The sequence below is a fragment of the Protopterus annectens genome, chromosome 5.part0 (genome assembly GCF_019279795.1).
Source record: "Protopterus annectens isolate FY-2018-M chromosome 5.part0, PAN1.0, whole genome shotgun sequence".
Taxonomy (NCBI): Eukaryota; Metazoa; Chordata; order Ceratodontiformes; family Protopteridae; genus Protopterus; species Protopterus annectens.
The window spans coordinates 277,859,624-277,884,677 of NC_056735.1; the positions used below are offsets into that span (position 1 = coordinate 277,859,624).

General features: G+C 41.7%; 1 protein-coding gene across 2 annotated transcripts in view; it reads right to left on the reverse strand.

Moving 5' to 3' along the window:
- ADGRG2 (adhesion G protein-coupled receptor G2) overlaps positions 1–25,054 on the reverse strand; it is a 465,660-nt gene that overhangs the window by 141,508 nt on the left and 299,098 nt on the right. For both annotated transcript variants that reach the window (XM_044072249.1, XM_044072248.1), the window contains one exon: positions 24,345–24,447. In XM_044072249.1, coding sequence (XP_043928184.1) covers positions 24,345–24,447 — 103 coding nt within the window. The remainder of the gene's footprint in view (positions 1–24,344; positions 24,448–25,054) is intronic.

A 25,054-nucleotide genomic window follows, 5' to 3' on the forward strand; every position in this document is an offset into this window, starting at 1 on the left:
GTCTTCCACTTTTTATAAAAATTGTTTCATCTCCTTTACTCTACCCATAATTTTCTTTTGGAAAACAGGAAAGAGCTTTCTAGGACATCTCTCTCTGAAAGTGTCCATCATTGTTTTTTCTGCATCTGCCAACCAGTTGCTTGTGCACTCACCAAGACCTCCTACCTCCAGCTGTTCTTTTCTCTTTGCCAGTTCATCTCATGCCCGTTGAGTTTGTGTGTAGGATTTTAATCCAAGCAGACAGAACAGTCAAAGTAAAGAAGGATACAATGAATTAAAAAGAAAGTGTAATTTCCCTACAGAGTCTTATGGAAGGGAAGAACAGTATTTTTGTTAATTTGTGCTTGTAATATATTCATTGGTTCATTATCCACATAAACCCTTGTATCTCTGACTTTTACAATTGTTTCTTTCCTACACAATATAGAAGAAATGTCCTCCTTTAGTTGATATGTCTAATGTTTAATCCATATAGGTCTTGGCTGCTTTCTCAGTCTCTTATTGGGAATATTTATTCTGTGTGCTGTCTCTGTTTTAAAATCATCAATAGAGAATCCAGTCCATGTACCATGGTATTTTTTTCATAAAGTCTTTACAATCCATCTCCACAGTTTGCTCTAAACCTTAAGTTATCTCCACATGACCTGTTCTTAGGTTCAGTCAGCACCTGTGCCATATATTAAAATTTTAATTACAGTGTCACCATTTTTTTCATGTCATTTTCAGTAGTGTGCAAACATACTATTTCCTCTGAATGCCTCTGTAAAACTTGTTCTATTTTCTGCAGGCGTCTGCTATTTGTCTCTACATATTCTAACCAGGACTCACCGATTTTGAAATTCTCAGGATATATTTGGTCAGTCATTTTCTCTAGGGTCTGTTGCCATTACTGTCTGCTTTCTCTAGGTCTGCTCCACAGCATTGCTTTCAGTCTCCTTCTCTGTTTTCCATTTCTTTCCCTTTTACTTCACTTTTTCTTTTCCGTGTTAATGTTCTGGATGTTAGAGACTCTTCAGCTAGCAATTTCTGATAACAATTTCAGTAGTTTCTAGACTTTTGTTAATTTAAACTGTTTACTGCTCAGAGCTCCCTTTTCAGTAGCTTATGCTACTAACAATATTTTTGAACTCCAAAATGTGAACCGTTCAATATTTGGTTATTGTTGGTAAGACAGCACTGTAAGGCAGTGAGCTGCGAGTTAAGATGGTCTGATTTTATAAAGCCAGTGATCATAACTCTGCATTTCAGCCATGCACTGTGGAACTTATCTGGGTGTGGCAGGTACTGGTTATAGCCCAAGGATGCAGTGCACCTTCACCATATACTCAAGTTATATTCTATATAACATTAAAAAAAAGCAAAGCTTCAGCAATAGTAAAAATAGGAACTACCTATTTTCTTCATAGTATCTGTCAGTAATCAGATGTAAGGGGCAAGTAAATGAAATCATCACAATGCACTGCTTCTACACATAAGTTATTACTACATTAAGTCAGGAATATTGCAGATACAGTATCTACCATATCTTATGAAAAAATTTGGAAAGGCAACTGCTGCATGCCACCTGCCTAGTGTACAGAAATAATTTGGGTATCATATTATTTTAATGTTTTTATTTCCCATTTTTATAAAGAACAATGTGACACTGGGTAAGAAGTACAATGGATATGTTGGCTGGCAAACACCTTCCCTCATTAAGGGGAGATACGAGATCAGGAAAGAGTACAAAAGGACAGGTAATTTGCATGGCTGTTAAAACTATAACAGGCTTCCTTCACAATGCACAAGCATGGCTAAAAGAAGAGTACATTTAAAATACTGTTTGGACATTTCAGAATCAGCCCTACATTTATCCTGAACAACAGATCACTAGCTCCTTTAATTCAAAAACTTTAACTGTAGTACTAGTGAAAACAGAAGATGTGATGTTGAAGATTCATATGCAAATACTCCTACTCCTTTTTGCCTGGAATCCCCTCATCATCATATTTTCCACTATCTATAACACCTGTTTAACTTTTCCATTCAGATTAATTTCACACAACTAGGAAAATCTTTAGTGTATGCATCTGGAGAAAGCCTGCAGACAGGAAATCATGGCATCTTGGTAAAGCACCATCTGTACAGATACAGATGTCATTTTTGGAATGTCCTAGTCCTAGTCACTGGCCTGCTCAGGTCCCATTGTGCAGTATATATGTACATACCTCTGGACTAGCTTGACTGCTCTGGACCAATCATACCTCTTAATCTATTAGTACAATAAATCTAGATAAAGCCAAAAATAGTGAACAAAGGCCCAAAATAGGGACACATTTTAAATATTGCTCTTATAAACTTAGTTTCTAGAATAATTTTTTTTTTTATTAGCATGTATTTTATGAAGAATATGAAGTCTGAAACTCAAGTATCTGTCATCATTTAATGATTTCAATCCTCAATGATTTTTCAGTAAACCAAATTTTATGAGGAACAGATTAAAATATGAGGCAAAAATCATGGAATTTTGTGAAAATCTGGACAGTTGAGAGGTATGGCATCAATTCTCCTTGTCAAACATCTTATAGTCTTATCTTTTGTTGTGGCAAGTGTAAGCAATGTAGATACATCATTCATTCATCCTCAGTGTATTTCAAACCACTGGGTATTTATATTTGGGCAAACAAAAGATTTATCTGTAAATCTAAGTACTTAGTTTACTTGGTGTCCTTTGAAAGCTTTTACATCGGCAAGACTCTAAGACATTTGTCAAGGAGACTCTACGAGCACACTTTGGCTATACACAAGAAAGATTCAAATAATGCACTTGCTAAACATGCTCTTTTATGCAGTGACTTTAAGAAGTTCACCTTTTTCATTTTAAATTTTGTACATACAAGAGAATTTTTGTGGTGACAGTAACACTTTGCTTGAATGCTGTGAATCTGCATGGCAAATATGGCTTAGAGACGATCATGATTCTGGACTTAATGAACACCTAAATATAAAATGTTTTTTACTGATGCAAACATTATGCTGATAATTTATTTTTTATATTTTAAATTATATGACGTTAGTTTATTTATTTATTATTCTTCGCCTGCACTTTAAATTTCAGTTCAAGTATTTCCTTTTGTGGCAACACACACTATTTCATGATTGGCAGTGTTTAGTCATGTGATTTTTTGGATCTCTTTTTAAACTGCTTGTCTTATTTGACTTATATTTTCTGATGCAATTCTTGTTTTTGCTATTAAAGAATGAAAGTGCTCAAAAATACAAGATGTGTCTGGAGTCTCGCCCAGGTGTTTGGTAGAATTTTTCTCACTTACTAAGTTTGGTTTCTGTTCTACTACACTTTTGGTGTTCTTAATATGCTAGTCATAGATTGCCCTCTCAGTAGCCTGTAGTAGATTGAGTACAGAGATAGGGTCTTAAGGTGATCTTTGTATGACCGGATACCTGTATGCTGGATTCTCTTGGTACAGAAACTGTGACGCCCGTGCTCTGGCCCAGCAATCAAGCAGCCTCAATCCTCACCAATAACACCAGTGAGGGGCGTCTCATATAGGAGGAAAGGATAACAAATACACACAGTAAAGTGCAATTTCCCTTAAGAGCACACAGAGATCACACTCAGTCTGGGGCTGGTTTCTCCCTTTTTCTCCAGATCCCTAATAAGATTGCCCACTGGCACAGCTGTAGGGTCCAGATCTCAGCCTAGTGGGCAAGCTAAAACCTCCAGCACCCTCTCTGTCCAACCAGTGCTTCGTGTCCCTGCCCAAGTAGCTGACACACACACACTTTGAGATAAGTTTATATAACCACGCAGACACTCCTGGGGAAGGCTGCCCCTTTTACCCAGACTATACGGTAGAAATCACTGTCACTACCCAGCTAATATTTATCAGCTACTCAAAGGCCCTTAAAAAGGTGTCCAATTATTACTGTGCAATATTATTATACAATTGGTAGTATAGCCCATGGCTAAAGCTATTAGAGTGGCTTTACACAATTTTACCAAAGGCATGCAAGTAACTCTTAAGAGCTTAAATTATCTCTACACAAAACAGCCACAGTTGAAAGGTTTTAAAATATTTAATAATAAATAAAAACAAAAGACAATAATTCTTACTACACAGTGCTAGTCGAGAGTTCAGAGATCACAGAGAAATACTTAAAATAATTCAATAGTACAGTTCTGACATCACAGAAAAACACTTAGTCTAATCTTTCTAGTTTCTAGCTATTTCTAAGAGAAAACACAAGTTTAAGATAAACTTACATATAGAAACAGGCAGAGTGCTGATGAGTTGGATGGTCAAGACAAAAATGCTTAATAATCTCTGATTCTCTTTGTTTTTAAAATCACATTCCTGTTTCCCATTACATCATTCTTCACACTTTACTTTCTTAACATCTCCTTGTGTTATCCTGCAGCTGGTTAGGAAGCAGTGCAATAAAAATAGATTTGCATGTTTAACTCTAGCAATTTAACTCTTGGTTAAAACAATAGAAAGAATGTCTTCATCTAGATGGGCTGGAGCCAACTTTAAAGACCAAAGACAGTCATAAAATGCTTGACTTAGTTTCCTTACAGCAGTTTTTTTTCCATTTAAGACAACAAGCCTGTGGTTTACATTAATATTTACAAATGACAGAATTATCTATAAAATTCTATCTGGCTAGGCTGGCAGCCTTCACACCCCCCCCCCCTGGAGAACTCAAGCTAATTTTTCAAGTGACCCTTGAGAAACGCTGTTTGAGAGGGTTAGGTCTATGTGAATATACCTTATGCCGTCCTCTGTCTTGAGAGCCCATCTGCACTGGCATTGCTAACCCCACTGTGGTGCTGCACTGAAATATCATATGCTTGCAACCCCAGGCTCCATCTTAACAACTTGGCATCTTGCTGGCTGGCTCTGTTTAACCATGTTAGGGGTGTGTGATTTGTCATAACAGTGAATTTCCTTCCATACAGATACGGCTTAAGTTTCTGCAGTGCCCACACTATGGCTAGACATTCCTTTTCGACAGCTGCATAGCATTCCTCCCTGGGTTGGAGGCTATGAATGAGATAAACCACTGGATTATCTTCCCTCTCTGAAGAAATCTAGCTAAGTACAGCCCCCGCCCCATGGTTTGAAGTATCCACCTGCACAACAAATTATTTGCTGTAATCTGGACTGGCTAACACAGGGGGCCCTCCCAAAGCTTCTTTAAGCTTCTGGAATGCCTGCTCACATGCTGAGGTCCATACTACCTTATCTGGCCTGTTCTTCCTTGTCAGGTCTGTAAGGGGAGCAGCTATGGTACTCTAACTTGGGACGAACTTTCTGTAGTATCCTGCTGTCCCTATAAATGCCCTCACCTGCTTTTTAATAACAGGTGCAGGCCATGCCTGAATGGTTTCCACTTGGGCAGGTTCTGGCCTTATCTTACCACTCACCACTCTATGTTCTAGGTAGGAGTCCTCTGCCATACCCACTTGACATTTGCTCAGCTTAATGGTCAACCCTGCCCTCTGTAGTCTGCCCAGCACCTCCCTGACATGCTGAAGGTACTTTGGCCAGTAATGGCTGTAGATGGCAATATCATCTAGGTAAGCAAGGGCAAACCCTCCTGCGCTTTCCAGGATATGATCTACCAGCTTCTGGAAAGTTGTTGGGGCATTCTTTATCCCAAAGGGCATCTCATACAAGCCAAAAGGAGTCACAAAGGCTGACTTCTCTCTAGCACTGGGAGTCAAGGGCACCTGCCAGTAGCCCTTGGTAAGATCAATGGTTGCAAGATACTTAGCCCCACCCAGCTGCTCTAGGGTCTCATCTGTTCTAGGCATGGGGTAAGCATCTGACTCTGTGTGACTATTTAATTTCCTGTAGTCCACACAGAACCTGGTGCTGCCATCCTTCTTTAGCACCAGCACCCCTGGGGAGGCCCAGGGACTGTTGGACTCTTGAATCATTCCTAGTTCCAACATCTCCTGTACCTCCTTCCTCAGAGTCTGTTTGACTCTCTCAAGCACTCTATAAGAGGCCTGCCTAATAGGCCTTTGGGGTCCTATATCCACCTGCTGCTGCCCTAGGTGGGTGCACCCTGGTTTTACAGTGAACATGTCCCCAAATTCCCACAACACTGCTTGGATTTCTCGAACCTGGGTAGGAGATAGCTGCTGGGACATTGCTACCCCTTCCACTGAGGTGTCAGCCTGAGCCTCACTGAGATCATCAGTCCCCAGATCTCCCTCAGACTCTTCCTGCAATCCACTGCAAATGCTCAGCACAAGGGCCTCCCTATCATGGTAAGGTTTCATCATGTTAACATGGTAAATTTCTGCCCCTGCCTTCTGCCTAGCAGTTCCATCATGTAGTTAACATCACTGACCTTCTTTACCACCTTGTAGGGTCCATCCCAAGCTGCCTGCAGCTTGTTGTATCCGACAGAAATGAAAACCATTACCTGCTGCCCTATGTCTTATCTCTAGCTCGAGCATTCCTGTCATACCACACCTTTTTCTGTTGTTGGGCGTCTGCCAGGTTCTCCTGGGCCAAGCCCATCAGTTCTCTGAGCTGTGTCCTGAGGTTTAGGATGTATGCCACAACAGACTCCTTGTGAGACACGCACTCACCTTCCCAATCATCTTGAATTAAATCTAGAAGTCCCCTCACCCTATGCCCATACAGCAACTCAAAGGGTAAAAAACCTGTGGATTCCTGGGGAACCTCTTTGTAAGCAAACAACAGATGGGGTAAATATTTGTCCCACTCCCTCTTAAACTGATCTGCAAATGCCCATATCATGGACTTGATTGTAGAGTTTAACCTCTCAACAAGACCATTAGTCTGGGGATGGTAGGTTGTGGTCTTCATGTGCTTCACCCCATAGGACTTCCACAGACAAGCCAGCAGGTCTGACATGAAATTGGCACCTCTGTCAGTCAGTATTTCTTTTGGGAAACCTACCCTGCTGAAAATGTCTAACAAAGCATTTGCCAGGTTCGCTGCCTCAATGGAGGACAAAGCCACTGCCTCAGGGTATCATGTAGCATAGTTCACTACCACTAGGATATACCTTTTCCCTGTGGAACATGGGGTATTCAGAGGACCCATAATATCCATAGCTACCCTCTGAAATGGCTCCTCAATAAAGGCAAAGGCATCAAAGGAGCTCTCACCTTGCCTCCTGCCTTGCCTACCTTTTGGCACTGCTCACAGGTCCTGCAGTACCGTTACATCTCTGGAAATTCCAGGCCAATAGAAGTTCTGCATAATACACCTCTTTGTACGTTTTATGCCCATATGACCTGCAAAGGGAATATCATGGGTTATGGCTACAAGAGCTAGATGGTAGGCTCTAGGCACTACCAACTGCTGTACTCTCTCACCTTCTAGCCGTCCCTCAGGGGTCCACTCTCTGTATAGTAACCCTTTGTCTCAGTATACAGATTCCCCCTTTCCTTGAGAATCAGGTGCCTCCCTAGCTACCTGCCTCAGACCTTGCAATGTAGGATCTGAGAGCTGAGCCTGTCTCAGCTCTTTCTTTGTAACCCTTCCCAGCTCCCCTTACACAGGAAGTCTGGCATGGTCTGACAGTGGTGCCTCACTGTCAGCCTGGGTACTACTACTCACCTCTACCTTTGCAGTCACTCTGTCCAAGGGAACATCAGTACCCACAAGCAGCTGTGGCTCACATTCAGTCTCACTGCTACAGAGTAGCTCCCTCCCTGAGGTAACCACCTCACCAGTCCTGGCTGCAAGTATGCAGTCTGTATGGGTCTCCCCCAGGCTACCAGACTTACCTGCTTGTCTCCAAGCCTAACAGAGTGTAACTGCACAAGCACAGGGTACTGCACTATCAGAATCATTCCCTTTCAGGACATCTGCAGGTATATCCTCAAACACACCTATTTGCTGGCTTCCTTTTCCACCCTCCCAGTCAATTTGAACACTAGCCAAAGGTATTTGGAATGAGATCCTCCTAAAGCCCTGTCTGGAGTAGACTGCCGAGGCAAGTAGTGCTCCTCTGTAACCATTGCAGGCTTTGTAATGGTTAGATCAGAGGCTGTCTCTCTCCTGGCAATGGCCTCTTTGCCATTCACTACAGTAGGATATAACATCTGGTGGTAGTTTGGTACCCTTGTTGTCCCAAGACAACCTACTGTTGTTATTTTGTCTTTCCCACTTACTGGCTCCCTCACCTTTTGTTCCCCACCTTGCCTACATGAACACCTGTATGTCACATGGCCCCACTGGTTGCATTCAAAACATTTAACCCTAGCTCCTGGACATGTACCTGAACTAGTGGCTTCCCCTGCTACTGGCAGATTCTGTTGGGGCAGTCTGTGCTGCCCACCATGTGCCTTTAGACTCATGAGCAGTACTGGGGGTCCCTTTCCTGTGCAGGGTTGCCCTGCTTGCCAGGTATAGGTCTCCCTTCTTCCCCAACTCCTCTGAAGTAGCACATTGTCTATCAGCTAACCAGATCCTCATGTCCTCAGACAAAGTGCTATGGGCTTGTTCCCTCACCAAAAGGTCTGCCAGCCCTTCAAAAGTGGTGACCTGACATCCACTCACCCACCTATGGAAATAACTGTTCAGTTCAGCAACATATTCACACACACTTTCATCTGCCTTGCGTCTATGCTCATGAAACTTTTTTCTATACGTTTCAGGTGTTAGCTTAAACAATTCTAACAAATGCTTTTTAACAGCAGTATAATCAAAACATGCAACGTCAGACATTTTTGACAATACAGTTACAGCTTTACCATGGAGGAAGGGGGTCAGGAACCATACCCAGAGCCTTTGGTCAACACCATACTGTTTGCATACCCTCTCAAACATAAGAATTAAACTATCAAAATTATCCTTCTCTTTAAACTGCAGAAGAAATTTACTGACTTGTTGTGCTTCTGGGGGTCTAGTTACTCCCTTCCCCATAACCTCTATGACTCTGACAAAGAGTCAGCATTGCCTTCTCATACTGCCTCTGCCTCTCCTTTTCCTCAGCCTCAAGGCATAGCTGTTTCTCATTCTCCTCACTCTCTAGATGCCTCAGTCTCTCAGTTGCTTCTATTTCCACATGCCTGGCCTCCAACTCAAGTCTCTTTAGCTACAGATGGATTTTTAAGTCCTTTGCAGAAAGATTGATCTGTCCATTCTCTGAGGGTATTATATCTCCACTGCCAGTCTGCCTGTCCTCCCAGTTGCTGTTTTCTGATGAAGCTGTAACCAAGGCTGCAGTCAGGTCTGCCTTAGTCAGGTTTCCATGCACCAGTCCCCTAGCCTGGCACATCTCTGCCAGCTGGCTCCTTGTCAGCTTTTGATACTCCTCTGCTGACATGCTGCCTGCTCACCCTGACTAACTAAATTAACAAAAGAAATAAAACAATTGTGATCTGAACTCTGAGTATTCACTGTGTGGCTGATTTAGAGTACAAAACACCTTCAAAGCTCACTGTACACAAGCTACAGGAATTCACTCTACCCACACCACTACCAGCCAATTAGTATTTGTCACCAATTAATATGTGATGTGGATATCCCACCACTGCTAACCAATTAATATGAGACACCTGTGCCCTGGCCCAGCAATCAAGGAGCCTCAATCCTCACCACTAACACCAGTGAGGGGCATCTCATATAGGAGGAAAGGATAACAAATACACACAGTAAAGTGCAATTTCCCTTAAGAGCACACAGAGATCACAGTCAGTCTGGGGCTGGTTTCCTCCCTTTCTTTCCAGATCCCCAATAAGACTCCCCACTGGTACAGCTGTAGGGTCCAGATCTCAGCCTACTGGGCAAGCTAAAACCTCCAGCACCCCCTCTGTCCAACCAGTGCTTCATGTCCCTGCCCAAGTAGCTGACACACACACACACACACACACACACACACACACACACACACACACACACACACACACGCTTTGAGATAAGTTTATATAACCACACAGACACTCCTGGGGAAGGATGGCACAGGTTCTTCAGCTGTACCCCTTTTACCCAGACTATATGGTAGAAATTACTGCCACCACCCAGCTAATATTTATCAGCTACTCAAAGGACCTTAAAAGGGTGTCCAATTATTATTGTGCAATATTATTATACAATTCGTAGTATAGCCCATGGCTAAAGCTATTAGAGTGGCTTTATACAATTTTACCAAAGGCATGCAAGTACTCTTAAGAGCTTACATTATCTCTATACAAAACAGCCACAGTTGAAAGGGTTTAAAATATTTAATAATAAATAATAAAAACACAAGACAACACTTCTTAATACACAGTGTTAGTCAAGAGTTCAGAGATCACAGAGAAATACTTAAAATAATTCAGTAGTACAGATCTGACATCACAGAAAAACACTTAGTCTAATCTTTCTAGTTTCTAGCTATTTCTAAGAGAAAACACAAGTCTAAGATAAACTTACATATAGAGTAAGGCAGAGTGCTGATGAGTTGGATGGTCAAAACAAAAATGCCTTATAATCTCTGATTCTCTCTTTTTTAAAAATCACATTCCTGGTTCCCATTACATCATTCTTCACACTTCCCTGGCTTCCCAGGCTAACAGAAACTACATTTACATTCTTATCATTTCCTTGTGTTATCTTGCAGCTGGTCAGGAAGCAGAGCAATAAAAATAGATTTGCATGTTTAACTCTAGCAATTTAACTCTTAGTTAAAACAATAGAAAGAATGTCTTCATCTAGACAGGCTGGAAACAACTTTAAAGATCACAGACAGTCATAAAATGCTGGACTTAGCTTCCTTATAACAGTTTTTTTCCATTTAAGACAAAAAGTCTGTGGTTTACATTACTATTTAGAAATGACAGAATTATCTATAAAATTCTATCTGGCTAGGCTGGCAGCCTTCACAGAACCTTTGAGGGTGTTCCAGTTGTTACAAGTGCCTGGTTAGGTACATGGTAAAGGGGGCATTGTACTCAATGGCTGATCTGATAAGGGCTGAGTAGAATAGTTTTATAACTTCCTTGGACCTAGATGCCATATATCCCTACTTATAAATTGGGCAACATAGAATAACTTTCTCACTATCTTGGCTACATGTTGGTTGAAGGCCAGATTACTGTCGACATATGTTCCCAGATCCCTAAGTACTGGATTCACTCTTAGGGGTGTTTTACTGATGGAATAATTAGCTTGGTTAGATGATTTACCAAAGGGCACTATAATACATTTCTTCGCATTGAGGTTTAACCTGTGGCATTGGTATCAGTCATTTGTTTGTGTTAGAACCTGTTGTAAGGTGTTGCTGTCATGGGAGGATGTATGACAGCTCCCAGTTTACAGTCATCTATGAACTTGGTGAGCCAGAGGCCTTAGATATTAGCCTTTATTTCCATGAATTAGCTGCCAAACAGGTGTGGGCCCAACAGGAGTCCTGGGTTACTCCGCTGGTGAATGGTTTCCTAATGGAGATGATCTCAATGATCCTGACTTCTTAGGTCCTATCTTTGAGCCAGTCAGCAATCCAATGAGTTATGTTGGGATTCATGCTTACTTCTGAGAGTTTGTCAACAATACCTGAGGCGGGTATTGTCTCAAACACATTGTCTGGGTCAAAGCAGGTAGTATGGACCCCTTTCCATTCATCCATAGCCTTGGTGACCCTCTCAAAAAAGTCTAACAGGTTGAGTAGGCAAGACATCCCTTTAAAGCCAAACTGGAATGGGTCCAGTGTCTCTAGGTTGCCAGTGTCCTTGTTGATCATTTCCATGATAATTTGTTCCACGGTTTTGCATATCAGGCTTAGTAGACTGGTGGGTCTGTAGTTCCTGGGGGTCAGTTGATGATCTACTCTTATGAAGAGGGATGACTGTTGTGGTGCTCCATTCATCTGGCACATAACCTGTTTTCTGGCAGTAGTTGAAAAGTGCCCCAAGTGGTCCTGCTAGGTTATATTTTAGTCTGTTTAGGAGGCAAATGGGGACATTATTAGGGGGTACTGAGCAGTGTTTTTGGCCTTAGTGAACACCACCAGAACCTGCTCCCTGTTGATAGTTGGGGATATACTAGAAGGGATTTCACAGTGATAGTGGGGGTGGGTGGGTTAGAGCTAAATTAATCAGCCAGTAGAGTAGGTTGTGCCATTTACTGCCAGTTCTGCACTCTGCTGAGTGTTACCTTTAAGGTTCCTCACATAGCTGAAGAAGGCCTTATGATTTTCCTTAGCCTAGAAGGTTAAACTGCATCAGTATTGGCATTGATGGACTCTATTAGACCTCTTAATGTCTTTAGTTGAATCAGAGAGCTTTTGTCTCTGTGAGAGTTGCTCTTTCTGATTTTGCCAATGACATTTTTTTGTTTGTTTGTTACATACTCTTTTAAGGTGCATATTCCATTAGTGTGGTTTGTTTTTGGTGTTACATCTAGACACACTTCTGTTAGTTAACACAGTCTCAATGCATTTATCTATATGTTTGTACAGGGTTTCTGTAAATAAGTTTGCATAGGTAGCTGTTTCTGTAAATAAGTTTGCATAGGTAGCTGTATTCTCAAGGTTAGGGGAGCCGTGAATTTTGACAAACTGTCACTTAATAGAATGTAGTTTGCTTTAGAATAATTCCTGACTGTTTCATGTTAAGTTGGGTTTTCTGGGCTGATTTTTATTTTGAGAAAGACAGCTTTGTGGTCTGACCTCACCAATGAGGATGTCACACGTCTGGGGAGGATACAATGTTCTCCCATGTAGGCAAGTACTAGGTCAAATACATTTGATCCTCTGGTTGGAGTGAGCACTATTTGGTCCAGGGTGTTTGTGTTGATAAAGTCAAGGAAGTTTTGTGTCTGTCATAGATTTGGGATGCATGGCTACAGAAGCATAGCTGGTTCAGTTTGTGCTTTGGGTCAGTGCTATGAATCAGAACCCCACTCCCTGTGCTTTTCAATCATACACTGAGCGCTTAGTGCTTAGATTTGACTGCAAATGCAATACTGTTTTTTAAAAGCTGGTATTACATTAAAGAGTGATCAGGATCAGCTAATCGCACTCCCAATAATTTGCACCTAGGGCTTTTGCCCCTCTTTCTCCACACCTATGAACCTGTGAGTTAGAGACAGTGTATGGTTTCCAGTCTGTAGAGGGGGTAGTTAACGTCTCCAATGAACAGGGTGTTTGTTTAGATTGTGAGCACCTCTAGTGGGTTTAGGTAAGAGATGTGAGCTTCATGGTTCATAACAGGCAATCTGTAGCTGGCCACGACATGGTAAGAACCTTGTGTGTGGAGAATTGGATGTGGATGAGCTCCAGGGCAAAATCCTGTTTAACCAACCTGGAGTTATATTTGTTACTAAAGTAGATTGAGACACCTCGACCCTTATCCCCAGTTTGTGCTGCTGTTGGTCTAAATGTGTGGAAGGCACTGCCAGAGTACCTTCTACAGCTTTAAACCAACTCTTGGTGAAGGTGCAGATGTCTATATTCTCCAGAGTGAGGAGCACTTATAGGGTGTGGAGTTTCTAGTTCAGGGTTTGACCATTCAGCAGTAACAACTTAAGGTTGCACTGAGTTCTTTTGCTACGCTGGTCATTTTGTTATTTTAACACTGCCTGACAAAGGCTCTAAGGGGTGGATAAAGTTTTACCCAATATCCAAAAGCCCAAGAGGGACAGATGCAGACCATCCTTGGTAAAGCAACATTGTCTGTTAATCATGCCCTCCCATGCTGACAGATAATGGATTTCCCTGGAGTGACACCAGAAACTAAGTCAGTTATTAAAATTAATAATTTTCTGTTCATACTGTGGAATCATCCTTCATGAAGGCAGAATGCTGCTCAATACATGGCACGTACCTGTCTGTGACTCATTTGAGAGAGATCCACAATGTTTCTTTTGATATAGTCCAGTGAGGTATGTCTCAGGCCATTTACACCCACATACACTATGACAGAATCATATTAGTACCTGTGGTGCAGTGACTTGAATGTGTGTGTAATACTGAGGATCTTTGCTCCAGATAGGCAACTAGCCATTATTTCCTTGTCTAGCCTGGTGAGAGGGGCATCTGTGTGTCATGCAATAAAATCTCCTATGACAAAAGTACTAGATAAAGTGTTTGCTTACATTATAGGCTTTGTTCTTGGAAGGTCACTGAGTGTAGGCTTGTGTGTGGAGTCAGGTGTTGCTTTTGGTGTATACTTTAATGGTTGCTGAGGATAGGTGTTGCTGCTTGATTGCTTAGGAGGTCTTTGAGATATGGAGAGGTTTATTTTAAGTGACTCAGCATAAGAAGGTCTATGTGTGTGGAGAGCAGTATGTCTGAAGGATGCACTGTGTGGGCTCCTGACAACCTTGTTTGTAAGCAAGATTTCTGCCTCCACGGAAGTAATGTATGTGCAACTTGCTCATACTGTATTAGTTACATTAAGGATTAAAAGGTTGTCTGAGTACATGACACAATTGCTACATTGTTTCAGTGGGTCCATATCTACCAAGCTGGCCACAGATACATTAGGAAATTGTAAATCCATGTTGTCAGGACCTGCATTAGAGTTGGGCTATTATGGTTTAGGGACTTGATTTTACAGGGCTCATCCTGTGTGGTGTCTAGGGTTAAAGCTAAATGTTAGATAGTGCTATGATCTGATATTAGTGCTGTTTGATGTGCTAACTAGCTGCCCTAAGCTTGTCTGCACAGAAAACCTTTCTGTGTTACAGGTTAAAGTCCAAAGTATGAGCTTTATAGCTTTGCTGCTATACAGCGTACTGTTAACTACTGCTGCTCTGTGAATAGCTCTGCAATAAAGTGTCTAATTTGTAGCACACAGAAAAAGCTGAAAAAAGTTGAAAACTAACTCCCATGCCCTGTGGTCAATGAACAACTACACTCTGAGCAGTCTGGAATGCTTCTCAACTCAGAGAGACTAGGTAAACACCTTCTGCCACAGGATGGATGATCTTGGAACCTCTTAATGTAAAAGCACAACAAAAGTAGCTCTCAAGTACAGATTAGCACCAAACAACTAAGTCCATTATAAGCCCTCTGGCTGATGAAACAAGCTTACTTTAAGCCTCCCTATGTGTTTCCCAACTTGGACTGACCAGGCTACTTTATTACTTACACTATAATAGCAGTCCTAGTCTTCTTAATGTAAAAACACATTTTAATTATTCAAACTCTCTGAACTAGGCATTAATTCTTATGATACCAGATGGGCAGCAAACTGGCTCACTGATAGAACCCACCTAGTCAAAATAGGGGAAACCTCCTCAAGCAGTAGACCCATAACAAGTGACGTACCCCAGGGTTTTGGTCTTGGGGCCTCTGTTATTTGAGACATACCTTTGTGAGGTGCAGGCCAAAACCAGTGGGCTATGGCTGACCAAGTTTGCAGATGACTGTAAGCTGGGTGCTGTCATCAATTCCTCTAGTGATGTGGACATCCTCCAAGAGGGTCTCATTCAGACAAATGCCTGGTACCAGAAACATAGCCTCAAGCTGAATACCAAAAATGCATCATTATCCCCTTTGGGGACAGTGATGTCCCCACAAATTATCACATTAATAATGTCCAAAGTATGCAATTAGTCGTGAGGGATTTGGGCACCCAGCTTGATAACAACCTGACTTTTGACCACCATGTTGCTTTCGTTGCATGGAAAACCTTCTACATTGCCCACCTCATAAGTAAGGGTATCTCATCTAGGGACAAGGAGGTCATAACATCCTAGTATTCTTCCCTTATAAGGCCCATTACTGAGTACAATGCCCCTTTTGGCATGTACCATGCAAAACACATGCAATAGCTGGAGAGACCACAGAGATTTCTCACCAGGAGAATCCAGGGCCTCAAACATCTACCATACACAGTTATACTAAAAGCTCTATCCCTCTACTCAGTTTCATACAGAATCCTCAGAGATGGCCTCTGTCTGGCATACAAGGTGATCACGGACCCCATCTTGATGGGACTGCTGCATATCCGCAAGTCAAGCTCCACTCAAGTAACCCACATGCACGGTCTCAACCTGGTCTGTGAAATCAACAAGACCTGTTAGCAGGACAGATTGGTGTCCCACAGACTCCCCCATCTATGGAATAGACTCCTCTCCAAATCAAGCCAAGTACCTCTTTACCCCTTTTTAAGCACAACCTGGATAACTGGATGGAAAACAGAAAATATGCCCCTGGGATTCCACCCGTGTCCCTGCTGGACAGGGACATCAGGTGTTGATTTGTCTAAACATGGGCTAAACTCTTGGCTAGGCTTATAACAACCTCAGAGCCAATTGCCTAGTAACCTCCTATGATCCTATCAAAAGTAAGACAGTACCAACTAGCTACAACATGTTATTATGCCTTTAAGATCCATTGCATGTTTTCCAACTTGGATAGAGCAGGCTACCTTTTTGCTCCCACTAGAATTGCAGTCCCAGTCTTCTTAATGTAAAAACACATATTAGTTTGCCAAAAATGAAAGGTATCAGAAACAAATCAAGCTACTAACTACAAGTAATTATCACTTTAAGCCTCCCTGTGTGTTTTCCAACTCAAACAGACCAGACTACCTTTCTTCTGCTATTAGAACTACAGTCATAGCTTTTTAATGTAAAACCACACTTTAGTTAGCCATACTGAAGTATCTGAGCTTTGGTTGGCTAAGATCTACCTGCAGTCAACTTGACGTATAAGCGAATTTAAGTACACTTTTATCTGCACCTTTTCATATAGTACTACATTTTATTTTTTCACTGAATATTAATTGAATTGAAAATTGTGGTCTCTGTGTCTCTACAGAGAACTTGTTAGAAGTTAGCCATTGGTAGCAGTAGGCGGTAGTTTCATTTCATTGATATTCTGTGTTTAGCTCCTAGCCTAGATGGTTTGTCTTGCCATATAAGTGTTATATCTTGTGTTATTGCTGCTAAAATATCTCAGCTTTGGCTGGCTAAGATCCACCTGCAGTCAACTGGATGTATAAGCGAATTTAAGTACACTTTTATTTGCACTTTTTCATGTAGTACTGCATTCTATTTTTTTTTCACTGAATATTAATTGAATTAAAAATTGTGGTCTCTGTGTCTCTGCAGTTAGTTCTCCACCCTCCCTCCCTGTTCTTGTTTTGGTGTTAATCTCGGTGGCTTTGAAATTGCCCACCCCTCTTGTAAATTTGTATTTGGATACTCCTTCTGGGCCCATCTCATTTGCTCACTCAGTTGAGTGCAGTGAGATCATATTCTGATTTCAGGCACTCCTACTAGTCCAATCTCTTCAGCTGTATCCAATGTGTACAAAGAGAGCATTTGGGAAGTACAACTACTGTAGCCTCTTAATCCTGCTCTGTTCTCTCCCTCAAAAAAAAAAATAATATATATATATATATATATATATATATATATATATATATATATATATACTTTATTCAGCTGTTCTTATTGTAACTGCCTTAGTTTGCTGTTCTGCATGCTATCTGTTCAGTTGCTCTTACTCTGCTTTAGTAGCCTTCTAATCTACTGCCTTCTGCACTTATTTAAACTGTATTTGCCATAATATTGCTACATACTCAACACTCAGGTGTGCTAGCCTGCACTGCATTTGAATTGTATTTACTGTAGTTTTGGCTGATTTTCTGTATTAAAAAAAAAAAAAAAAAAAAAAAATTCTAAGCTTGTTTCCTGTCTTTCCTGTAACTAGTTTAGTCCAGATACAGATTTGCTGTATCCAGGACTGTTGGTAAGCTTCTGAGTCCCCCAAGCCTTTCTGTGTTGGAGGGAAGCCTTCTAGCTTATCATTGGGAGTGGTAAGCACTAGGTAGCCTATCTACCACAAGAAGAGTGGTTTCTGGCCCAGAAATTGTAGTTTATTGGCCGTTTGGGCAGTTTTTCCATCTTTTTCAACTTTCTGGTTTAAAAGCCCAAGTTTGCGCTTGTTCCTCACCTTTCCTGTAACTAGTCTAGACCAGGTACAGATTTGCTGTATCCAGGACTGTTTGTAAGCTTCCGAGCCCCCCAGGCCTTTCTGTGTTGGAGGGAAGCCTTCTAGCTTATCAGTGGGAGTAGTAAGTACTAGGTAGCCTATCTACCACAAGAGGAGTGGTTTTGGCCCAGAAATTGTAGTTTATTGACCATTTGGGCAGTTATTCCATCTCTTTCAACTTTCTGGTTTAAAAGCCCAAGTTTGTGCTTGTTCCTCACCTTTCCTGTAACTAGTCTAGTCCGATACAGATTTGCTGTATCCAGGACTGTTTGTAAGCTTCTGAGCAGTGCCAAAGTCTGTTTTTCAATTTTTCCCTTAGATATGCTAGTTCTCTCCTCCTGCACTTTTACTAGCTTGTTAGTTTAGCACTTTACCAGACTTCTTGTAGCAATTATTGTAGTATACAGACGTGCTACCAGCACTAAACGTTCTACAAGTAAACAGGTCCAGTGCTTATTATTGATGTCCACCTCTCCAGGCATGTCTAAAGGTCAGTTCCCTGTGCTTTCCCCTATTAATCTGGTGAACGTGGGGATCCTGAGGCAATGTAGTGACTGCCTCATGTACTCTGACAACTCTCTCCCCTTATCCCCCAACACTCAGACTTGTGAGAGATGCACTTATATATGCAAATTGGAAGCCACGCACTCTCCAGCCAAGACCGGAATAGCTGGTCAAGGGGAGAAGGTCAACACTAGCACCGCACCAGATGGAACACATAGACCTCCAGAACACACACCAGCATTGCCTTCACATAAAAACACAAACCACACACCTGCCTTCGCGGAGGCTCTCAATAAAAATCTAACCAAACAGCAGAGACCTCCAAGGCAGAAATGCACTCGACCACCACAACACAACACTAATCACGAAACCCATAACTCTCCTAAACAGTGTGCCACTCAACCAAAGCCCTTGAGGGAAAACTGCATGCCCAACACACTAGGTGACTTGATTTTGAGGCACAGTGATATCCCACTCACTAGGTTGAATAAGGAGAAAGTAACTGTCAGCTGTCTGTCAGGTGTCAGGATCTGCCTTATAATGCACGCACTCAGGTCCCTCAACAACAGGTACAAATATGACTCTGTCATGGTACATGTGGGTGTGAATGACCTGAGACGTACCTCCCTGGACTACATGAAAAGAGACATGGAGGAGCTCTTGGATTATGTAGCCCAGGCAGGTATGACCCTAGCCCTGAGCAGCATCCTACCATCACCCAGAATTATACCACAGTACAAGCAGAAAATGATTGATTTCAACAACTGGCTAAGTTTCTGGTGTCATTCTAAGGGGATCCAATATCTGTCTGCCTGGGATGACATGATTGACAGACCTCAATGCTTTGCCAGAGATGGCCTGCATCTGTCACCCCTGGGGTTCCGGATACTGACCTAGGCTCTTGCCACCCCTATAGTGCCTTTTTTAGGTGGTGCTGCAAAGAACAAATTACCACCGTAACAGGTACAAACAAATGCAATTTGAGGGTCATGCTGCTCAATGCTAGAAGTCTAAATCTCAAAATGCACTTGCTCGAGGTACTCCTTAAAATGGAGAACATCGACATTTATGCTGTAACAGAGACCTGGTTCAAGGGATCAGAAAGCACCCCTGCACTACCAGGCTACAACTCATTCCACACCTTTCAGCCCCAGAACTTGGACTGAAGATCCAAAGGCAGTGGTGTTTCCATATTCATAAAGGATGCGTACAACTCCAGACTGGCAGCCCAACATAATGCATCTGAGATACTTCAGGTGCAGCTAACATTGGGTAAGACAGCAATTTAGGTCATAGCCTGCTATAGGTCCCCAACCATTTCCTAAGATTCACACTCCACATTCCTAAGCACCCTGGAGAATATTAGGGTCCAACCTAACACTCTCATACTGGGCGACTTCAACTACCTCTCCATTAACTGGGAAAACTACTCATGTACCAAAACACTTGCCCAACGCTTTCTGGAATTCATTAATTCCAATGCCCTGGACCAACTCGTTCTTACCCCCACTAGAGGTAGCAACATCCTTGACCTGGTCATTACTAACATGGGTGACCATTGCTCTACACCAATAGTCAACTCCTCCCTGGTTAGATCCGATCACAAGCTAATCACCTTGGAAATCCACATCCCTCCCACCTCCCCAACAAAGGTAACCACCATGAAAAACTTCTCCAAAGCTAACTTTGGGCTCCTAAAAACAGAGGTGGCTAACTTCACGGCATCCATGCAAATGGAGAACAGCTGCATGACCACCATATCACACACCAATGCACTGTATGAACATGTACACAAATGCATGGATCTCACCATACCCAATAGAACTAAGATGCTCTCCTCAAAAAAAAGGAAGCCAATCTGTTGGTCCCCTGCCATAAACAAACTCTACAACAGAAGGAGGAAACTGATGCGGAATAAGGTGAAGTCCCAAGACTGGAAAAACTCCCTTATCAGCCTCAACAAAAGGTTGACATCTCTCATCAAATCCTCTAAAGCTAGCTATGAAAACAGAATTGCAGCAGCTAGTAAAGACAACCACAAGCCTTTTATAGTTATGTAAAGAATCTCCATGGCAATACCCAGATTTGCTCTGAGCCAACAGATATTGCAAATATACTGGCAAACAGATTCAGTGCTAACTTTACCCCTCTTCACCCCCCCCAAAGGACCAATCACAATACCAGTAGATTGCCAGGCACCCAGTATTACTGTTGCACAGGTTAAAACAGCACTGTCCAAGGCCAAGAATACAGCTATTATGGGACCTGACAGTATCCCTGGCTGTGTTCTACATGAACTACAGAGTGAACTGGCACCTCACCTGTGTGCCCTGTTCAATCACAGCCTCACCTCAGGCTTTGTCCCTACCGAATGGTGCACTGCTACAGTCATCCCTCTCCACAAAGGAGGAGTGACTACAGATCCCAGGAACTATCACCCCATTAGCCTGATGAGTCTGATATGCAAAGCTATGGAATGCATCATCATGGACCTAATAAACAAGGATATAGGGAATCTCCAAACTCTGGATCCTACACAGTTTGGTTTTGTGAAGGGTAGATCATGCCTGATCAACTTGGTTGACTTCTTTGAGTCAGTCACCAGAGCTGTGGATGAAGGTAAGGTGGTTCATAGAGCCTACCTTGATCTGGTCAAGGCCTTTGATACCATTCCCCACTCAGGAATCATAGAAAAACTTACTAAGCTAGACATCAACCCCTATATCACTAGGTGGCTTCCAAACTGGCTCACAGATAGAACCCACAATGTGAAAGTAGCTGACTCCAAGTCAGACTGTCGACCAGTCATGAGTGGAGTCCCACAGGGTTTGGTCCTGGGTCCTCTTCTCCTGTTTGGTATCTACATCTCTGAAGTCCAGGCCAACACAAAGGGACTCTGACTGACAAAGTTCGCAGATGACTGCAAGTTGGGAGTTATTATTAACTCCCCAAGTGATGTTGATATCCCACAGAAAGGCCTCAATAAGACCAACGACTGGTGTTAGAATTATGGCCTTAAGCTCAATGCCAAAAAATGTGTCTTCATCCCTTTTGGGAAAAACCCGGTTCCCTTGAATTACCACATTGATGGTAGTCCACTGAACACAGAAGGCATTATAAGAGATCTGGGAATACAGGTTGAAAGCAACCTCTCTTCTGACCACCACATCGCCACTGTGGTCAGAAAGTCCTTCTATGTGGCACATCTCATTACTAAGGGTTTTGCATCCAGGAAGAAAGAGGTCATTGTCTCCCTCTGCTCTTCCCTCATTAGGCCAGTCATCGAGTACAACGCCCCATTTGGCATGTATCTCACCAGACACCTGCAACAACTGGAGAGGCCGCAAAAGTACCTCACAGATAGGATCCTAGACCTTAAACATTTGCCCTATATGGACAGATTCAAAAAACTCCAACTATTCTCTGTCTCATATCGCCTACTTATCTCTGCTTGACTTACAAAGCCATGTCTGACCCAGCTCTGTTAGAAATGCTACATCTAAAGAAATCCCAATCCCACCCCACCACATGCTCCAGAGACCTCAAGTTCATTGCCGCAATCAACAGAACATGCTGGAGGGCCAGGTTCATAACCCAGAGACTGCCCATGCTATGGAATAGACTTCCCATACATGTCAAGCCGAGCATCTCACTGGCCCTCTTCAAGAGAAATCTTGATGAATGGATGGGAAATAGAAACTTCACCCCAGGGATCACTCCAGTGGCTGTACTCGACAGAGGCACTAGGAACTAAGGTTGGATAGCACGATGCCAGGGTAATCCTATGGGCTAGCCTTGTAAAGGCTCCAGGGCCATTAGCCTTGTACACACCTATGAACCTATAGGTTAAAAGATACCAGAAACAACTCTAACAACTAGATACAAGTAATTACATGGGGATTCAAATACAGACAAGCCTACAATGAGGAAGGAATACACAAACTTTAAGGCAATTTCAAAGTATACTGACAGTCTGAGAAAGGGCCTTCCCAGTTTCTTCTGTCAGTACCCAGTAAGATTACCAGAGGAGATCAGACTTGGAAGAGCTATTAGGGCCTCTTTGGCCAGGTACACAGAAGATAAGACTGGGGGAAGCTTCCAAGGCCAGAGATATAGCAAGGGCAGGCAGCGAAAACCCTCCAAGTACAAAAACACAACAGGAATAGAGTGGGTGGGTGGGCAACCAAATTCAGAAGACAGCTAGTAAAAATGCAATAAAATGAGGGACTGGTAAGAACACTTAGACCCAGCACAGAAATCAAAAAGCACTGCAGAGTATAAAAATTCCTTAAATTAATAGCTTTAACTTCAGATAAAGAGCAAACACAACAAATAAAACTGACTTAAAGACAAGATAAGTGCAATATTGTAAATGTAGTTTAACTGTCCTTTCCTGGATACAAAATGTTATCCAAATGCTTTGCTTTCAAACTTTCAAGCTTACAGCAGTCTCAAGACTAAGATGACTGACTGCTTGTGCGATGTGAAATGGGGAGGGGGTCTGGGTTAATTACCAGAGGCCCCAGTTACAATGCACATAACTGAACAAAGTTGGCTTTTTGTTTTATGTTTGAAAAGTGACTGTAAAACAGAATTTGATGAGCAATGCTGCTAATCTACTTAAAAGCTCAGAGAAATAACAATAGAAACTGTAAAATTCAAATCAATTTATAGCTGCAGCTTCAGATTCAGAAGAGAGCTAGTAAAAATGCAATCAAATAGTCAGAACACCTTGGCTTGCATAGAAACAAAAAGGAAAAACACTGTACACTATAAAAACACCTTAAATTAATAGCTTTAACTTCAGATAAAGAGAAAACACAGCACATAAAACTAATTTAAAAGGTAAGAAAAATGCAATATATAAAATATAGTTTAAATGTCCTTCCCTGGATACAAAATGTATTTATTTATTTTATTTTATTTTATATTGGTTAACCGGGTAGAGTCCGGCTGGGCAAGTAGCCCGTTTTCAGCGGAGACCCGGGAAGAAAAGCTCCATAACAATAGTACAAAAAGATTACAAATTTTTTAAAAAGATTTACAAATAATATACAAAAAAGTTTAACAGTTGCAAACAATCACAATTTACAAAAAGGGAATGTAAAAACAGAAAACAAGGGCAAATAGTTTGTTTTCTCACTTCCAAGCTCCCAGCAATCCCAAAACTAGACTGAGATGTTTAGATAGAGATTTGATTGAGACGCAAACAGTGCTCAAGAAAAATGTAATAACTGTTGCGTGCTTACTGTTATATGCTAATGACAAACTAAGATGCATAATTGTCTCAGTTACTTAAAAACTGTGTGGAAATGAGGTGACAAGTACTGAGCTCAACATACATTTTAAACCATCAGAAATATCACCTCAGTGCATATATTTTTAGAATGGCATTTAAGGGGTCAGAATTTTTGTCATTAGTAATATATTACATAAAGCAATAAAATATTCAATTTCTGTAAGTAACCTGAGTGACTGTACTTTCAGAATGTCTCTACCACAGAGTTCATGTGAAAGTGTCTGTAAGATCCTCGCCTTTATGACATCCTGTATAAGATATACAATTTGCATATAGCTTCTTGATTTTATCTGTCTAAATTGTAAATGAGCCATGATATTTCACACGCTGAACTACTTTTCTGTACCAGGAATCTATAACAAAGAAAGACCCAATTAACAAACACTGTAAAAAAAAAAAAAGTACAAATGCAAACAAACATGCATAAATACTTAGCTTGTGTGTGTGTGTGTGTGTGTGTGTGTGTGTGTGTGTGTGTGTGTGAGAGAGTATGCCTGTCTGTGTGTCTGTCTGTGGGTGTATGTGCACACAAACACATATACTTAAAGGGATAGAGTTCCTGAAAGTATATATCACATACTCTTACTTTAGCAATAAAAATTAAAATTAAATAACTTACAAATTGTCAGTTGCATTATCAGGAAATCGTCCATATGACACAATGCCATAGTTGCCACCTCCATTTATGCCCACTACAATTGCTACTACAACAGCTGGTACACCTGTAAATAAAATACATGGAAATGTTAGATAACGTGCTAATGGCAATGACTACATATAAAAGATTTTCATTCATTGTTTGATAATCCCAATCTAGGACAGGACACTGGTGTATCAGAGGACAGACAGACGCACACACACACACACACACACACACACACACACACACACACTGAGGATCAGCAATTCACATACAGCTTGCCTTTTTAATGTAGGATGGAACCATTGCATCTACTGAAAACACAGGTACAGAGAGCAAGCATGGAGACTCTGCACTGAAGTCACCCAAGACCAGAAACAAATGGGAAGATGAAGCACTGTGAGGAAGCAATGATAATCTCTGTGCTGCCCCATATAACCTATACATAGCCATCATTCCAGTGAAGTTGTAAAGGACAACTTTGAAATATGCAGACAGTTGGACTTTTCTCTCCCAAAAAACCCAGACTGGAACTTTTTTAATTTAGCTCCTAAAGTCAGTGGTATGGAAACCTTCTCCTCATCATGCAAAGGCTAGGAGAGAGAGAGCACAGCCCCTGTACCTGACAGTTCTACCTTATCTTCTGTTCAAGCAGAGCTTGCAAGACAGAAAGCAAACAATAACAAACT